Genomic DNA, 20164 nt, shown 5'->3' with positions numbered 1-20164 from the left:
GAATATCGCGGTTAATGTGGAAACAAACATGGCCGCGATAATCGAAAAGGTAGGAGTAGGATCACATCTATAAAAAGAAATAATAATAATAACGATATTTTTTTTCTTCAGAGCTGAGTCCTAGTACCAAGAGTGGCTTCTGGTTACGAGTTTCAGCGTGGATTTTCACATTTGTATGAACTTAAAAAAAAAAAAATTAAATTCTTTAGTGCTGAGTCCTAGTAGCAAGCGGAAGACAGGGGAGTTGCTTCTGCTTGCGAGTTTCAGCCTGGATTTTCACATTTTTATGAACTTAAAAATAAAAAAAATAAAAATTTGGAATCGCGAAATGGCGAGGGATTACTGTATTTTTTGAACAGCATTGACACAAGATGGCCGAGTGACAATTCTTCCCACCATTCTCTCTTCCCACCATTCTCTCACAGTGCACGTCACATATTTTATAGTATGGCGGTGAACAGTGGTTAGCATGTCCGCCTCACGGTTCTGAGATCGAGGGTTCAATCCCGGGCGGGTTATGACCTTCTTGTGTGGAGTTTGCATGTCCTCTGTGTGGATACTCTGGTTTTCCTCCCACATCAAAAATCCACATAAGGTTGGCAGGGGTTGCTGGAACCTATAACCACAGACTGGGCAGTAGACGGGATACACATTGAATCGGTTGCCATTCAATCACAGGGTACAATGAGACAAACAACCATTCACATTCACACATATCCATATCACACTCATACCTAGGGGCAATTTAGAGAGTTCAACCAGCCTAGCCTGCATGGTTTTGGAATGTTGGAGAAAACCGGAGTAACGGGAGAAAACAAGCAAGCCCAGGGGAACATGCAAACTTTACACACCGAACCCTCGACCCCAGAACTGTCTATATATATAATTATTTTATATAATTATATATGTGTATATATATATATATATATATATATATATATATATGTATATATATATATATATATATGTATATATATATATATATATATATATATATATATATATATATATATATATATGTATATGTATATATATATATATATATATATATATATATATATATATATACACATATATATATACACATACTCATTCACCTGGTATCAGCAAACATTTATAATTATATTGAATTCTCTTTAGTGCTTTTTAACATTCGAAGGCCATCTTAGTTTTTCTTCTCCGCACCTTGCCGTCCAGTGAATCAGAGTATGACACGTAAACCCACAAGCTTGAGTCTTTAAAGTCATCTGATAAAGAGACAAAGCTGGAAGAAGACGTGACTTTGAGGCCAGTGTGAGTCAGCCGACTGTCGGCTCATTTTGGGAGCGGGTGAGTCGTCTGATCACGACAGTTTGGTCATAGGGAACTGCAAGTCCCAGCCATCGTGGGCCACGTTGGCATTGGGGCCCCCTAGTTTAGGATTCTTCAGGCTGTAGCGGCGCATCTTGGTGTTTTTGTAGTAGATGGAGTAGATGAAGATAAAAATAGCTGAAATGACCACCACCGTAGTCGCCACAAATCCGGCAATGAGGGGTAGGTAGTCCTCTGGAATGACAACAAAACAGAGCCATTATTAACAGCTCGGTGGTGGTGGGGCTTTGTATTAAAGATACAACCTGTATTTCATTGAAACATGGATATTTAATGTCTTTTTTAGGAATTACCCATTAGTTCCGAATTTAATGCTGTAACACATTCCCAAAAGAGCGGGGACAGGTGGGTAAAAAGACCTGGAAAGTTGGGGAATACTCAAAAAAACTGCTTCAAACATCGCAAAACTGGACAGAGAAATTGTTCACCACTTTGTAAACAAGTCCACGAGGAAATTTCATAACAGTTTAACTCATTGGCTGCCAGTGACGCTAATTGAAGTCCAACCCATTTCAAATGGATCTGTTGTCTACTAGTGATAAACGTAGCAGGAGGATGAAAAGAGTCAGTCACATGATTGGATGTGTATCATGGTGAAGAGCTACTAATGAGTAAAGGCCAATGTTGCTACACGTGCAAACAATTGAGGGATTTCACAAGCCATGGACCATAATGACATCAAAAAGTTTAGTGAATTAGGAGAAAACTCAAGTCCAAAAACCAATATTGATTGCCCATGTCAATGGGTAACTTGCACAATGGTGAAAGATACATACAGGGTTTGGAGAAACCAATGTGCCAACATATTTTTTTCCTGAATACCCTTGCTGATTTTAGCAAGACAATACCAACCCATCTAGTGCATGTGCTATAACAATGTGGCTACATTGAAAAAAGTATGGGTGCTGGACTGGCCTGCCTGCAATCCAGATCTTCCGTTGAAAAGAATTTGCCCACCACCACATCTTAATCTTCTGGTATGAAAATTGTAATTTCTGTCATTAAAAGCATCAGGTTCTCACCAAGATAGACTAATTTCTTTTTTCAAATTGAATAATTTGATATTTTGCATTTACAAAGTCAGGCATATTAACTTCTATATGATATTGACCCTAATAATGTGCTTTTGATTTATACAGTATCTCAGAAATACCACATGCGATGATTTCTCTTAAGATTTTCCCCTCAAAGTAACAAATTTGTACTCTCTATTAAAACCATGAATATGGAAGTGAAAATTGTGAATTAGTGGGCAACTTATGGGTGAGAAATTGTAAAATTCAATAATTTTAAGGCAATTTTACGCGTGCGGCTTATATGCGAGTAAATACGGTAAATATCTTGTTTTTGTAGTGTATTCAAGTAAATATATAGTAGTTTTAACATGATTAGCACATTATTGTATTCTGTTTTTATTCATGTTCAACACGCCGTGCCAACATGAATGTAATTAGACTTGTACCTTTTGGCACAACTTCAACCTCGTGGACAACTGAAGCCACGCGATTGACAGCCGTGCAGATGTAGCGGCCCGCCTTCAAAACTGTGATGTTGCCTCCCGACTCCCAAACGGTCTTTTGGGCGAGGTTCGACCAGTAAATGCTGGGTGGGGGCTGACCGTCGGCTTCGCACACAAGCTCCTCAGGGTAACCTCGGAACAATGGGATGACTTTTGGGAGCTTTGTGGTGTTGATGATCGGCTTATCTGTTTGAGGCAAGAGGGGATATAGTTTGAAATATACACAATTTTTCCCTCATACACAGAATGCCCGTTTATTGTATGATAGACAACCAAACACCCTGTTGCTTTGAAATTAAAGGGGTTTATCATTAGTGGACTTGCAATCTTTTTGACAGACTTCCCACTTCAAATTTATTGGCCGTTTAGCGTTATCTATGACAGTCAGTGACTTAGTTGGGCTGGGCAATGCTTAATAATTTTAGTATGTCAGATTGTGATTAATCATATTCTAAATAATTATACCCTCAGCAGAGCCAGGAAGATCATCAGGGACCCATACCACCCTGGTCACAATCTGTTCCAGCTGCTGCCCTCTGGCAGACGCTATTGGTCCCATCAAAGTACAGACAAATAGGCTTAAGGACAGTTTTCCCCCACATCCATCAGGACTCTAAACTTGCGGTAACACGACACACAATCCTTTCTGTGTAATAACTTCGGAGTGAGGTAATATGAATAGACGTTGGGCGGTATGTCCGATTATTATTATTATTATTTAAAGGTAGTAATTACAATACTTTTACATTAAATGTACTGCTACCTTATTAAAGAATTATTAATTTATATTAAGGGGTGGCCCGGTGGCGCATTGGCCTCATAGTTGGTACTCCGGTTTCTTCCCATATCCCAAAAAGATGTAGATTGAATGCTCTAATCTGCTCCTAGGTAGGAGTGTGAGTGTCAATGTTTGTCCGTCTCCCTGTGCCCTGTGATTGGCTGGCCACCAATTCACTGTGTGCCTCGCCTGGTGCCCGAGTTGGCTGAGATAGGCCCCAGGTATGGAAAACGAATGAATGAATAATTTATATTAATTTATTGGATGGCAACGATGTCTAATCCATTTGAACTTGGAGGTGTAGTAATCGTTACCAGCCATCCCCGTTCAAATAGATTAGCTGAGTTCATATACTTTTAAAATAATTAACTATGCTAATCAATGTGAGTTATCTCTGTGTTGACCTGCCCAGCCTTATTTAATAACATTTTGGACTCTTTTTAATTTATTTAAACAAGAAATGCAATATTATGATAAAATAATTTCTGCAGTTCTTGATCTTTAATTGAGTGCCACAAAAATGTTATTCTAGTGAAATTAGGGCTGGGTGATATGGTCTAAGAATAAAATCATAAAATCTAAACATAGATTTTGCCAGATTTTTTAAGCCCCAACTTAAATGCAACAAATCACATCGTCACTTAATAATGCAGAATAGAAGTAGGTTCATAAAAATCGATCTTGAAAAAAGCAAATAAACATTTTTGTGGAAGTTGAAGAGCTCACAGTAGACATCAAAGGTGACAGCGCGCGACATGACGGTGGGGGCCTGCCGTGGTCCCGCCGGTCCCAGCTCCAAGATTGCCTCGCAACTTAAAGCTGCGTCATGATGCGATCGGTTGAAGTAGAAGCTGGCGTTGGCAGTCACATTTACCGGAGTCTTGGTGGTGCTTGGGTCACATGACTTGGTGGTGTTATGAGGACAATCCGTCATTCTAAATGGCTCTATAGCGCATTTGCGGAGAAAGAAAGTAGTAAAATAATGATAATACAGCCACAATACTATGACCTATTATGAGGAAAAAAGGTGGTTATATTAGAAGATTAATGTCATAATATGTTGTGACTTAACGTCCGTCATAAGTATGGATGCAGTTAAGTACTGAAGAGCCACTGCCGCAGGATCCAAAACATTAATTTTGATTCTAATGGATTCCTGAGAAACTACAAAATTACTTTGAATTACATGTTTTACCAAATATACCCTCACAGTCCACCTCGACTGATATTAGTGACTAATTTGTACTCTTGACGGACAAGTGGTTAGGGCATCAGCCCCACAGTTCTGGGGTCGAGCGTTTAATCCCAGGTTGGTCCTCACTGTATGTGGAATTTGCATGTTCTCCCTGGACTTGTGTGGGTTTTCTCCAGGTGTTCCGGTTTCCTCCCACATCTCAAAACATGCAGGGTAGACTGGTTGAACACTAAATTGTATAGCTTAGCTCGTATAACTGAGCGTGAATGGTTGTCTGTCTCCTTGTGCTATGCGATTGGCTGCCACCGGTTCAGGGTGTCCCGTGCCTGGTGCCCATAGTTGGCTGGGATAGGATCCAGCACCCCCCGCTGCCCTTGTGAGGATAAGCGGTTCGGAAAATGAATTATTAAATGTGAAGTTACATTAAGTAGTATTATTCGGACTTAGTGGTTGTGCATTTCCATATGTATTACATAAAGTGTGTAAATTCACAAAATATTACAAATTTAATCCCGTAATTTTAGACTTTTTTTCTCAATTATTACCTTATTTCTCGTAATATTATCAGTTTGTCCTGTAATAACATTTTCTCACAATAGTATGACTATTTTCAAAATATCACAAATTTAATCTCAGAATATTTAAATGTATTAGTTAGTACTGTGATCCTTCACTTCGCGGCTTCACTACATTGCGGATTATTTTCCGAAAATGAAAAAAGTTCATAAAAATGTGAAAATCCACGCTGAAACTCGCAAGTGGAAGCCACTCCCCTCACTGTCTGTCACTCAGCACTGAGGGAAAAATGGCTGGCAATCATTTTTATCCGAAAATAGAGCTTTCTAAGCACCGGTCTGGGTGATTTTTTTTTATCAGAAATGCGAGCCCCATGTGACTTTACTCCATGAAAATAGAACTTGCTCAGCGATTGGAGAGTAGAGAGCATTGGCGAAGAGGGATTTTTTTTCAGAAATGCGAGCCCCGGGTGACATTATGACAGACGCCGTGGTCCTAAAGCGAAAATAGAGCTCGCTTAGCGGACTCCGGGAGCCTCGTGGTAGCGGAGCTGACGGTGGAATGTCCCAGAAATGTGCAGTGTGCAAAAGTGCAAGCTCCGGGCGATGTTACGGCCCGACGCCACTAGCCTCGTCTGAAAATAGAGTACTTTGGCCGGCGAGGATGGTGGGACGCCGCAGTGGAAGTTGAGATTCCATTTAAGTCTAGGCAGTGGGCTGACGTCGTTGCACTTGCCCGAATATAGAGCTCCCTGGACGGCTAATTGACGGTTGGACGGTGCGGAGGAGCAAAGCTGAAGTTTAATTTCCCGGCCGGTCGGCCAGGGGTCTGGTGGCGCGTGCCGGCGACGTCGGACAGCGATCCGGTGGTGCATGCCGGTGGCCAGCGAGGTCTGACCCGCGACCCGGCCGTGACAGGTAACCGCAAGTTTTTTGGAAGCGGATGACTTCCCGGACATTTTTATTCAAAGATTAACTGAATGTGCTGATGAACATTATGTGTGGGATTGCTGCTGCCTGGCTTCATGGTAAAGCCAGCTTTAATCAACAAGTTCGACCATCCTCATGCTTTAAAAAACAAGAGCAAAGCCTATGTTTTGGCTGATTCGTTCAGAACAGACAAGGGTGTTTTTTTAGGTTGTTTTGTTACCTGACATGTTTCCATCCCACGCTTAGTCAGGTTAGTACAGTAAACCCTCGAATATCGTGGATAATTTAGACTTAATGAACTTAATACAACTAAGCACAATGCCTTGCTGCTTGTATGCTGCATGAACAACCAGAAAGCCTGGATCACAAAAGCCTTCACAAACTGTTTCATCCCGAACGCAAAGCTGTACCTCGCTGAAAGAGTTCTCCCCTTTAAGGACAACTCCCATTAACCTGTTTTCTGGATTTATATCAAGCGGAGAGGAACTATTTTAACTGTGAGTACAATATTTAAAAGTATTTACTCTTTGATATATGTAATTTATATTTAGATATTAATACATTAGTCTTGTGATATGCTTATAGCTGTAATATTTAATAAATATACACTTTTTGATAATGGTACTTGTGTACTTGAATTTCTGTATAGGCGCGAAAACATGATTTATATCTCCTACTATGACAACTTTTTTTGTAGGCCTAAATTTTTCTTTGTGTGGCTCTAATCTTCCAATGTACAAGAGCAGCATTGAAGGTCAAGAGAAGAAATCGGACTCCTTACCTCTATTTGACGGCTCAATGGTTTGATTTCCATGATACCAGCGCACAATAAGGCTTTGTACGGGAGCCACGTTGACGATGTCACAATGCATCTTACATGGCTGGCCCTCCATAAAGGTCACATTGTTGACTGACCGTACGGTGACAGTGTCTGGCGTTTCTGGTCGTGGTCATTAATAGAAAGAATACCCAGAATAAAGTATTTTTGTGTAATTATCTATGCATAGATATGTGTAAAATATACGTACTGTAGAGTGTGAAGTTCAGAGGGTTCTCGCAGAAATCTCCACCTGGTAATGAAGCCATGCAGACTGGAGCAAGGTCCCAGTCCTTGTGGGTGTCAGGGGTCCATGTGACCTTGGTTGAGAAGGAAAGAACACTGTCTTGCCAGGTTACGACGGTATCTTCTGGCTGAGTGGTTGAGCATGTGACATTCTGGCTTTCGCCCAAGTATTGGAGAACCAGTGTCTCTAGGTTCAACTTAATGGGGCAGTTGAGGTGCTTGCCTAGTGGAAATAAACAGAAATTAATGAGTCACAAAAACATGTGATTGATAGCTTCCGCTCATCGACGGTGGATTTCCAATGATGTGTTGTCCAATCATCCTTCTGATATGAATTGAAATGAGTTTATCACTAGGAGACGTCAAATCTATTTCAAGTGGGTTGACAGCAAAGGAACGTTCAAAAATATTAATTTTCTGATTAATTTCATTTTAAGAATATTCAAATTCTAACATGTCAGTCGCACTAAAACATGATAATACAAATGAATGAGTTAATGAATGATTAATCTAGCAATTTTTTGGTTGATTAATGAATGGATCTGATCAATTCATGTGTACACTCATTCTGAGAACAATATGTATACATTCCAATGTACAGAATAGCCATTGGCAATTGAACATTGATGAATTGAAATGAATTCGGTCCCAACCCTCCCAATTCAAACGAAATCTCTCTCTCTCATTAATTTTATGAACCGTTTTATCCTCACTAGGTTCGCGGGGGGTGCTGGAGCCTATCGCAGGAGATACCCTGAATTGGTGGCCAGCCAATCGCAGGGCACAAGAAGACAGACAACCATTCACGCTCACACGCATACTTAGGGGCAATTTAGAGTGTCCAATCAGCCTAGCATGCATGTTTTTGGAATGTGTGAGGAAACCAGAGTACCCGGAGAAAACCTACGCAGGCCCGGGGAGAACATGCAAACTCCAAACAGGTGGACCGACCTGGATATGAACCCAGGACACCACTGTGAGGCTAATGCGCTAACTCAAACAAGAATTAAATTAGTTTATCCTTTGCAGACAACCAATCCATTTTTAACTATCACTTTAAAATGAATTGAAAATATATTTAACGGTAGGTCGGCAATGAGTGGAAAAATAAAATGTATTCTTCCTCTGGCTAGGATGCACCCTCCCACCAAATACTTTATCAAAGGTGCAATCCCTTTGAAATGGGAGGTTGTCATTCTTTACCAACCCTGGCCCTTTACATGGATTGGACGCTTCCCCTGTCAATTTGTTCATTTCCATCACATGTAAATCGCAGTCAATGGCAGCGACTAAGTTAATTTTGGGGTTGACCTTCCATACATTTAGTTCTGGTTTGATGGAGCCTGAAAAACAAACAGTTTGTCAATGTTCAACAGGAAAGGAAATCAGTCAGGAAGGAAAGACCCCTCCCAGAGGAAGCTCAGATGCCGGAGTCTTTGTGCAAGACTTGAACGCAACATCCACCATCTCAGCCCACATTCCTCAATTCACCAACTCATTACTTCTTGCAATATTGTGTGGTATTAGTCAAACAATACAGTTCAAATGTTCAAAAATAATGTTCGCCAACAACAAGCCCACTTGCTATTCTGATCTCAGAAACGTTGGAAATGCGTGGGGTTCCCCTAAATTAATTCGCTGCACACCAAACAAGCCCGTGATTATTTTTAGAGAATGGTTATATTGTATCACTCGCATTCCGAACGTTTTACTCACGCGGCTGTGTTCCGTTAGACAGTGACAGCTCTAAAGTCAGGAAAACTGACAAAAAACGAATCCACTTTAGACCGTCCATTTGCCTGATTTTCCCCCCCTCGCCCCCGTCTTATTTTCCGTTAGGTAGCCAGAGCGCCTCGGTCGAGTGGCGTTTCTGCCCCGCGTGTACGTGTGTCAGCTTCACCCGGTCCACGACAACCAGCTGAGCTAAGGGCTAAAGCTACATGTTGTGTTGGAGAGGAAACAGGCGCTCCTGCTTTCTGGCTCTCTCCCTTTCCTTCCTCGAGTCGGAGTGCTTCACTGACGGGAACCACTACTTGCACTAGATTAACAATTATCTCCATCACCGAGCGCAATTAACGATTGCCAACTCGCTGATTATTTATTTATTTATTTTGTTGTTTGTTAGTTCTTTTGTCATAAAAGCACGCGGAAAAACAATAATTCTGAATATTGTATTTTAATTTAAAATTAAAAAAATATTTTTTGTTTCATTTCATTTTCTGAACTGCTTTATCCTCACTGGGGTCACGGGGTGCTGGAGCCTATACCACAGGGGTAGGGAACCTATGGCTCGGGAGCCATATGTGGCTCTTCTGATTGGTGTATGTGGCTCTTCGCTAACCTGTGAGGTAAACTATGTATTTAAACTCCAATAGGAGCGTCATGTCGGCACTATGGCGCTCACACTTCCTCTAACATCAATCATCTTTTTTTTTTCATTAGACTTTTCGGCATGCATATTTTCATTGATTAGCAACGGGGTAACAGTGTTGTCAAAATAATTCATTTATAGTACTTTAAAAGTGGTAAAATTACCCCCCAAAAATCACATCTCATTTTCACATTTTTACTCTTAAATTATGACTATGGCTCTCAAGGAATAAAATTTGAAAATAGGAATTGTTTATGGTTCTCTGTGTCAAAAAGGTTCCCGACCCCTGCTATAGCAGCTGACTTCGGGCCACAGGTGGTGGACACCCTGAATTGGGGGCCAGCCAATCGCAGGGCACAAGGAGACAAACAACCATTCACGCTCACACTCATGCCTAGTGGCAATTTAGAGCAGCGGTCACCAACCGCCATTCCACGAGCCACCTGGTGCCAGCCCATCAGAGTAATAATTATGAACTTTTTTAATCTCGGCCTTCTACTTGAAATGAGAAAAATGTTATTATAATAATTAATAATTGCTTTTAGGCTTGGGACCTACCCCACACAATTTTGTCTTAAATTGTCGCACCCCCCATTAGCCGGTCCATGAGAAAATAGAAAGAGTCCGTGATGATAGTAAGGTTGGGGACCGCTGATTTAGACTGTCAAACAGCCTACCATGCATGTTTTTGGAATGTGGGAGGAAACCGGAGTACCGGGAGAAAATCCACATGGGCCTGGGGAGAACATGCAAACTCCACACATGTGGACCGACCTGGATTCGAACCCTAGACCCCAGAACTGTGAGGCCGACACACTAAGCACTCAGCCGCCTGGCTGCCCCATCTGTTTAACCCGTTTATAATACCAAGCAGACATCTAATGTACTAACTTATTTCCTATTTTGAGTAAATATGGTTATCATAACACACTATTGCTACAGCCCAATATGATATCCATTCATTCCTTTTCCATTCCATTTATCCTCACCAGGGTCACGTGGGGTACTGGAGCCTATCCCAGCCAACTATGGGCACGAGGCGAGGGACAAATTGGATTGCTGGCCAGCCAATCACAAGGACACCGACAACCATTCGTACAGACTAATACCTAGGACCAATTTAGAGTGTTTAACCAGCCTACCAAGCATGTTTTGGGGATGTGGGAGAAAACCCACGAAAGCCAAGGGAGAACATGTAAACTCCATACAGGAAGGTCTGAACCTGGGATGGAACCCCCAATATGTTATGATAACTAATATTGAAATGGGCATGCAGGTATAATTATTGTACAGTATAGAGGCGGCCTGTCATGTCAGGAGTGAGCTGGGATTGGCTCCAGCACCCTCCTCGACCCTTGTGAGGATAAACGGTTCAGAAAATGAATGAATGAATACAACCAGCGAACTCTGGTGCGGTGCGAACAGCCGATCCGAACCTGAAATCATACATATTTTTCCATGTAACAGGCTTCCGTAGCCACAAGCATTTGGGGCAATGTTATTTGGTCAGCATGGAAGTCTATGGTTAGCACCACGTCAGCTAAAATAAGTCGGGGTTCAACGTGGAGCAATGAGGAGACGGAATATCTATTTGATATGTGGGCAGACGCCAACATAAAAACTATGTTATACAATTCCGATGCATTTGTTTTGCATTCATTCAAATTGTAATATGAAAAGGTACCACATAAGTCCACAAAGGGTCCATTGCATTTTGGTCCCAACCAAAGAAAGCAAAGTATGTATATCTACTTTTCTGGTGTCAGTAGTCCCTATTCCTAAAACAGGTGTGTTATTTTTGTTACCACAGAGGTATTCGTCGCTCCCATCACCACAGTCCATGTTTCCGTTACATCTCAGAGAGCCCAAGATGCAGGTGCCACTTCCACACTGAAACCAGCCGGGCTTGCACTCTATAACAGACAAAACATAGTAGGTGTTACAATTTAAGAGTAACATTCGATTTCATTGTTTCCCCATTGAGGGCGGCCTGCCGGCTGAATGGTTAGCACGTCGGCCTCACGGTGGGGGACCTGGGTTCAAATCCAGGTTGGTCCACCTGTGTGGAGTTTGCTTGTCCTGTGTGGGTTTTCTCCAGGTACTCCGGTTTCCTCCCGCATTCCCTTAAACATGCATGGTCGGCTGATTGGACAGTATGAATTGCCCCGAGCAGAGTGAGAGTGTGAGCGTGAATGGTTTTTTGTCTCATTGTGGCCTGCGATTGGCTGGGCACCAATTCAGGATGTCCCCTGCCTCTGGCCTGAAGTCACCTGGGAATTCATTTAAATTCACAGCAGATGGATGATTGGATGTCAAACTGGAAGAGTTGAATGTAAACTCTGGTATCCAGTGGTTGATACAAATGTTCTTTTTCTTTTATCATTCAACACAACACAAACTATGCTATTACTATACATAGGCTGGCTGTGAATAAATTAGGGAAAATAAGGGATGAGCCCATGAACAAATTTCCCCACAAGAACGCCCAATCAGACACACCACTACTGTTCATGATTCACCAACCGATAGAGAGAAATATATACATCTACTAAATTATTACGCTAGGAGAAAGCAGTTCAGAAAATGAATGAATGAAATGAAACCACTAAATTATTATCAGCGGCCCGCCGGATGAGTGGTTAGCGAGTAGGCCTCACAGTTCTGGGGTCCTGGGTTCAAATCCAAGTCGGACCTGCTGTGTGGAATTTCCATGTTCTTTGTGAGTTTTCTCCAGGTACTCCGGTTACCTCCTAAATTCCCAAAAAATATTCATGATAGGCTAGTTAAACACTCTAAATTACCCCTAGGTATGAGTGTGAGCGTGAATGGTTTCCTCCTTGTGCCCTGCGATCGGCGGGCCACCGATTCAGGGTGTCCCCTGCCTCGTGCCCGAAGTCAGCTGGGATAGGCTCCAGCAACCCCCGCGACCCTTGTGAGGATAAGCGGTCCAGAAAATTAATGTTTGTTAAATGTAAATTCAGACATCATGTCATAAAAAGAGCCAGCTGATGGTGTAGGGGTTCACTGGCCTGACCCCCACAGCCCTTATGTGTGGTACAGAAGATGAATTATGAATGAAAAAGTCATAAAACCACGCATTGGCAGAAATAGACCTCTAATCCATTTGGATTCCAAATTTGACTAGACATCTCCAGAATCAGTTTGGATTTGTGCTGAACACATAAATAGAGCTAGTAGGAGTATATGACCCTCACCTTTTAGACTCACTGTGACTTTCTTCGATACACTTCCTCCGTCGTTACTGGCAAAGCACGTATATACGCCCATGTGTTTGAAAGTCACATCTTGGATCTGCAGACGAGAAACCCCGTCTTCGTTGACATGCCCGACGTTAGTCCAAGTGGGTACTGCCCAGGAGTATGTAGGCCTAGGGTTGCCTCTGGTGGAGCACTTGAGGAATACTTCTGAGCCAAGCTCAACTTTGATGTCCTCCAGCTCTTCTATCTGTGACGGCGGATCTGAACACAATCATTTTTGATCAACTCATACTCATAACTCATTACTCTGTTAAATCCAGTAAGTGGAAAATTTTGCACTCTTTCAAACTTTCTTGGCTCAAGATTTAATTTTCAAGGACCCAACCACCCTCGATCTACCTTTTTTTCCTGGCCACCGACAAATGTCGGCACTTATGTATATGTCAATACACTTTTCATCACTCCATGAGCCAATACAGTGATCCCTTGCTACTTTACGGTTCACGCTTTGCAAAGTCAATCCATTGTAGGGTTTTAAAAAGTACAGTGGTACCTTGAGATGTGAGCTTAATGTGTCTCGGGACTGAGCTCATATGTCGATTTACTCGTATCTCAAACCAACTTTTCCTGTAGAAATTAACTAAAAACAAATTAATTTGTTCCAACCTTCTTAAAAATCACCAAAAAAGAATATTGGATTGGAAAAACATTTGTATTTATTCTAATTCGCCATCTATTAACAGAGTAACAAATAACTAGTGGTTATGATGTTTAATAGTACTAAAATTAGATGGATTTTGCGGAGGGGAGAAAGAAGGACAGAGAGAGAGAGACTTTTTGCATGGCAACGTGCTCGTAACATAACATAAACAAATTTAAATGAACTTGAATTACGATACAGACACTCAAAAATAAGTATAATCTAACCTTACACTAAACTTAATCGGTGTGAGAGAGTATGTTTCAGCATAGCAAACATGACTCACAGGCATAAACAGCATTATTGGTTCCACTTTCTCACCTTACTGAAAGATTCACTGTTTAAAATGTTTTACACTATTATGGAAAAGAAGCCACCTATACCAGCTCAACACCAACCGTGTGCCCATAACGACTAGCTAGATTTGACCCCCAAAAACACGGGGCCCCCTTGGAGTGCATTTGAAGGGCAGTTTGAGCAACACCGTTGTGTTGTTCAAACTTATACACGCAAAAATCTTGGATATATTTGTGGGCCTTGAAAACACTTCATCTTGGATGTATTTGTGTGAATATTTTGTATACAAATCCTTCTCCATAGCTGGTACTCTATAGTACAAGCTCAGGAAAACTGCAGGCATCAGTCAGGGGAATTCTGTTTGAGCTGAACAGAGGCAGTTTTTGTACTTTTCTTGGCTTAAAGGGCGCAAAAACAACCAATGAAGCACGGAACCAGCACACTCATTGTTTTAGTTCGAAGGGGGTTTGTATGGGTGAATCCAATCTTATTGTCATGTGATCTAACAATTTTACCTTGGTGATCAAGTGATAGATCCTGATCGACGTTTTGGGCAATGATATACTTAATTAATTAATTAATCATTTATAGATGTCAAATGTCTTTGCTTCAAATTGGATTTCTATTAGTGATAAACTAAATTCCAATCCCGAGTCAATGACTACTGAAGACATTATGTGGACTCACATACAACATTGAGGTCCACTGTAGCGTTCACCACATTGGAAAATGAAGTGGCAACAACGACGACATAGTGCCCCGCGTCGTGTCTTGACAGGGTCTCCGGTAACTCCACCTCATATCCGTCTTTGTACCATGTGATCAAAGTTTCAGGAGGCGCGTTCTTCACAGAGCAGGAGAGGTTATGAAGTTCATTCTCTATTGCAGTGTACGTACTTGGACATGTCACTTCAATGTCATCTGAAAGAAGAAGGAAGAACAAAATGAGTCAGGTTGACAGGGACCTCCAAGTCCTCGCATCCTTCTTGGTACGAACCCTTAAAACGATCCTCCCAACAGATGGCATTTAATAAATTTAATTTCGCGCTGACTTTTAAGAATTTATTTGGTCAGCCACCCACCGCTACGGAGCTGCATGCGACTCTTTAGCTCTGCCCTTTTTTTTAATTGAAAATGGAAAAAGATGGGGGAGCAAAATACAATTTCTGTTTGAATATGATTTCTGTAGGTGGACAAACCGGACACAAACATTCTTAATGTTTTCCAATGCTGTAAAAATGTGTAGAATAAACATAAAATTTCAACATTTCTGTCAATAAAGATTTGTGTCATAGCCTGCGTGGGGTGGTGGCTGTTGTAAACAAACCAGCGGTTGTGTGACGAGCCATGAAAATGGTTCTTTCAACATTCTTTCAACATCACTTTGAAAACTAGCTCAAAAAGGCTAGCTAAGGCTGGGCGAATTTATTCAGCATTAATTATTTCAGAATGGCAGCGATCATTCACTGCCAAGAGCTTTCAGTTCTTCATTCAATGTTATCTCTCTCATCTCTCATCTCATTTTCTGAACCGCTTTATCCTCATTAGGGTCGCGGGTTAGGGTTAGGGTTAGGGAGATGCTGGGGCCTATCCCAGCTGACTCCGGGCCAGAGGTGGGGGACACCCTGAATCGGTAGCCAGCCGATCGCAGGGCACAAGGAGACGGACAACCATGCACACTCGCACCCATACCTGGGGGCAATTTAGAGTGTCCAATCAGCCTACCATGCATGTTTTTGAAATGTGGGAGGAAACCGGAGTACCCAGAGGAAACCCACGCAGGCCCGGGGAGAACATGCAAACTCCACACAGATGGACATGACCTGGATTTGGACCCAGGACCCCAGAGCTGTGAGGCCGACGCGACCACTCGCTCCACCGGGCCGCCCTCATTCAATGTTAATGGAATCAAAAGAGTTAATATAGCTTTTTGTATGGGAGCCAATCGAAGCCAACTGCACAAGGCGGCGGACACCCTGTACTAGTGGCCAGCCAATCGCAGGGCACGAGCAGATGGACAACCATTCACACTCACACTCATACCTAGTGGCATTTTTGAGTGTTCAATCAGTCTACGCTCCATGTCTTTGGAATGTGGGAGGAAACTGGAGTACCCGGAGAAAACCCACACAGGCCCAGAGTGAAGATAAAAACTCCACACAGCTGGACCGACGCGCTAACCACTCATCTGCCGGGCCGCCAATATAACAGCAGTATATTTAAAATAAAAGCAGTATATTTAAAATAAAAGCAGTATATTTTAAATAAAAGCAGTATATTTTAAATAAAAGCCGTATATTTAAAATAAAAGCAGTATATTTAAAACAAAAGCAGTATATTTAAAATAAAAGCAGTATATTTAAAACAAAAGCAGTATATTTAAAATAAAAGTTGGCTACGACCTTAATCAGAAATAAACTCACAGTTAATAATTTTAATTACGCATTAATTCATTCTCTCCCATTGATCACGCCTAAAATGTGTGAACATCGCACCGTCCTAAATAATACAAATCGATACTTACATTGAACAAGCAAGGATAACTTGGGTGAAACGACGTTGAATCGTGGCCCCTCGGGTGTCAGGTCTAATACTGCCTCACATGTGAGATTGACGAACTTCCGCCCTCTTGAAGACAACCCTTCAAAAATAAAGGATGAAACAAGTGCAGTGGGACTTCCAAATCTACTAAGCTCTCCTTTTTCTTGATGAATGATGCTTTCATCGTCGTACCACCGGACGGTGACAGATTTTGTTGGCGCTATTGGAATGATGTGACATTCCAGTCTAATCGACCTTTTTTCATTCACAACAGCACTTTCAGTTCGGATGGAGATATTTTCCGGAAATGCTGGATGAGGGAGAGGAAAAAAAGGGGTCAGACAAAATTATACCACCCTTCCCTCGTCATTTTAAACACTCACTGTAAACAACCAGGTCTGGATATTTGAAGCACTGCTTTCTCCCGCTTTTGGGCACTGGGTTGAGAAAGCAAGTGGGGCTCATTTTCCATGATTTTAGGGAATCTAATTTCCAAGTCAAATGACGGGCCATCTTTACGCCTGTCCCCCCCTGTTGAGACTCCCAACCTATCCCTCTGTACAGGGGGTCAGACGTGCTGCAGTTGATCGACACGGGGTCTCCGTATCGTACCACCACCTTCGGGGGGTCAAACTCAATGGGGCAGCAGGCACCTATGTGATATGATATGTTTATTTTTTCACTCTATAGATATAGCATTGTGAGTTGTGAATTTAATTTTCAAAAAAACTTCACTGAAATCAACATTGACCATTGACAGCGACAGGCATTTTATACATTTGAACGAGTCCTCCCAGTTTAACCCATGTCCACTGATGATAAAATAGGGATAAACTCAATATAAAACACTACCTTTCTACTCACTGGAAGCTATTGACAGTGATAGACCAATTAGAGTTGCTTTTAAGATGAGCTGCATTTAAATTGAGAACCCAAGAACTTTGGCATATTACAACTCACTAGCAAAAAAGAGAAAATGCGCATCTTAAAAGCATTGTGGTATTGGTCCTTACTAAAATGGAAAACCAACTGACTTATACCGTATTGGCCCGAATATATGATTCTGACTATAAGATGACCCCCTATGATTCGCCGAAAGACGTTTCGCCGACGGACGTTTGACAGACGGACAGGTCGCCAAAAGGACGTTTGGCCAAACGGAGGTTTCGCCGAAGCGGGATTCGCGCGCTCGCCCCGCCCCCGTCTCAAATTCGGTCAAATCCAGCCGAAAACAGCGCTGTTTTCGGCTGGATTTGACCAAATTTGAGAGTATTTTGAGCAGTTTGGCAAATGGACGTATATTAACTTCCCTGGGCTCGGTTCTAGTGTCCAAAGAGCTCCAGTATTTGTATTTAATCATTAAATGCTGTTTTATGATGGATTTGACCCGATTGCTGTCATTTTACGGCTCGGTTCTGCTACATCTGCCTGCCCAAGAGTGCTTATTCCCGGGCTGCCATGCCCGCCCAAGAGTCCTTATTCCCGGGCTGCCATTGACGGTAGACTAATAAATTGAGAGTGATGAGCGGCAAGGGGAAATGAATCATTGATTTTTACTATAATTTGGACAACGCCAGCGGCGGGCCGGATTAAAAATCCTAAAGGGCCATATATGGCCCGCGGGCCGAGGTTGAAAAACGTGTACACACACGATCCGGGGGCGGGGCGAGCGCGCGAATCCCGTTTTGGCGAAACCTCCGTTCGGCCAAACGTTCATTCGGCCGAATGAACGTTTGGCGAAACGTCCATTCGGCGACTTGTTCGTCTGTCAAACATCCATCGGCGAAACGTCCATTCGGCAACCTGTTCGTCTGTCAAACATCCATTGGCGAAACGTCTTTCGGCGAATCATCCGGTCATGGACCCGCTAATTTTTAAGACTCAAGTGTGAAAAAAATACTTTTTGAACACCAAATTCAATTTTTATACAGAAAATAATTACAGTACATCTGAATAACAATATATTCGAGAGAGAAAAGCATGTTATTTTGCCGCACTCAAATCATGCAAAAACTGTATATTATATCTTAATATCTGAACATTTAAATATGTACACTAAAGTGCAATCACATTTGTAAACTGGTTCCTGAAATGTAAATTAACCAATCTATTGTTCTAAAATAACAAAATTGCAATAACTGCATTAACCGTCAAAGTGTTCAGAATCCCCTCTAACCTCCTAGGACCTGGCGTCCACCTGTGTGCACATCACATTTTTGGTTATCACAAGACTACAATGTTAAATTTTGGACTACAATGGCCTGGCATCCACTGATATGGACATAATTTTTCTCAGAAACGAAATCATGTAAAAACATAATTCATTGTTTTTACACTCATCAGGTCCCAAATAGCTTAAATATCAAAGAGAAAATAAAAATGCACGCCTTGCAAGAGTCTGTGTCTTAGGAGGTTAAACATATCTGGCGCCCTCTAGCGTTGCGAATGGGTATAATGTTTAGACTCCGAGTTTAAGACAACCGACACTAGTTTTATTTCAATGCAAAAAACACTCTCTTATACTCGGGCCAATACGGTATAGGTGTAGAAAACAGTGACCACCCTGGGCTTCGGGTCATGACATCAACTGGTAATGTTTTAAACCCACCTAAAACAAAAACTCAAAAGCATATAACTCAGATTCAGCACTCACTTGTTCTCAGCTTGCACCAATGTTTTCATCACTGATTTTGAAAGATTTTGATGAGAAGAAAATCATCAAAATGAAATTACATCATCTTTAAATAATTAACTAAAATTATAAATTCATAAAATCTATATATAGACCAAATAAATTGACATTTAAACGAATAAAAACAGATATACACTCTGGTTATGGCCCTCATTTGTTTTGCAAATTTCATAGAATTTAACTAATTTCCTGCTATTAACTTAATTAATTAAGAATATACCAAATTATTTAAACTGGGTTAAAAATTGAGGACTGCCTATGAAGGCTTATCTTTCAGGGCTATTGACAGCAGTAGACGTCTAATCTATTTAAACTGGGAGGAGCAAATGAACATTCCCAGAAAAATGTTTTGAATGTCAAGGGCCATCAACAACAGTCAATGAGTTCAATGAATTTTAATAGTGCTAAAGTGACTTCAAATTCACGTGGCACATCTTCCATTCCCAAACCTATTTGCAAAGAAGAAATAATAAAGATATTATCATAACTAAAAAAAATGGAGACATCCATACCTATGGTGCTGATTAAAAGCCCCACCAAGAGGCGCATAAATATCTTCCGCTTGTCCATTTTCGCACCACAATAAAAAGCTCCCCTGTGTGATCCCCTTGCCTTCTCAGTTCCACTTGCGTGGCTGCTTTCCTGCCTTGCACAAATGTCAAGTATAACTGAAGTAGCGGGAGAAAGAGAGAGAGAAATGGAGGTGTGTTCTTTTCATTGTATGTGTGTGCATGTGTCTGTGTTTGTGTGTGTTTAAGTCCGAGTGAGAGATTCCTCTCTCAAATGACAGAGTACAGTTGTGAGATTTAGGCTTGCAACCTTCTTATGTAGAGTTTGCATGTTTTGCCAGTGCCTGCGTGGGTACTCCGGTTTTCTCCCACATCCCAAAACATGCATTCACGCTCACACTATGCCCTATGGGCAATATAGAGTGTTCAACCACCCTACCATGCATGTTTTTGGGATGTGGGAGG

At 41.7% G+C, this 20164-nt stretch overlaps 1 protein-coding gene across 1 annotated transcript; it reads right to left on the bottom strand.

Annotated features, from left to right (window-relative positions):
- Positions 1 to 1085: 1085 nt before the first annotated feature.
- icam3 (intercellular adhesion molecule 3) lies at positions 1086 to 19828 on the bottom strand. Its single transcript, XM_077619841.1, has 11 exons — positions 19703 to 19828; positions 16882 to 17151; positions 16482 to 16808; positions 14645 to 14878; positions 12958 to 13221; positions 11548 to 11655; positions 7337 to 7594; positions 7090 to 7248; positions 4395 to 4613; positions 2834 to 3076; positions 1086 to 1545 (listed from the first exon to the last, which is right to left on the bottom strand). The coding sequence occupies exons 1-11, from the start codon at positions 19758 to 19760 to the stop codon at positions 1343 to 1345; spliced, it is 2343 nt and encodes a 780-aa protein (XP_077475967.1). The 5' UTR covers positions 19761 to 19828; the 3' UTR covers positions 1086 to 1342.
- Positions 19829 to 20164: the final 336 nt, after the last annotated feature.

The sequence above is a fragment of the Stigmatopora argus genome, chromosome 14, assembly GCF_051989625.1.
Source record: "Stigmatopora argus isolate UIUO_Sarg chromosome 14, RoL_Sarg_1.0, whole genome shotgun sequence".
NCBI lineage: Eukaryota > Metazoa > Chordata > Actinopteri > Syngnathiformes > Syngnathidae > Stigmatopora > Stigmatopora argus.
This window is presented reverse-complemented; position numbering and strand designations above follow the sequence as displayed.

Excerpts from the sequence above, each read along its gene's own strand:
- icam3 (XM_077619841.1), bottom strand. The coding sequence starts at position 19,760 with ATGGACAAGCGGAAGATATTTATGCGCCTCTTGGTGGGGCTTTTAATC. Across the intron at positions 13,222-14,644 it reads AGTGGACCTCAATGTTGTAT|ATCCGCCGTCACAGATAGAA; the intron begins GTGAGTCCACAT and ends GATTGTGTTCAG. Across the intron at positions 7,249-7,336 it reads TCTGAACTTCACACTCTACA|AAACGCCAGACACTGTCACC; the intron begins GTACGTATATTT and ends GACCACGACCAG.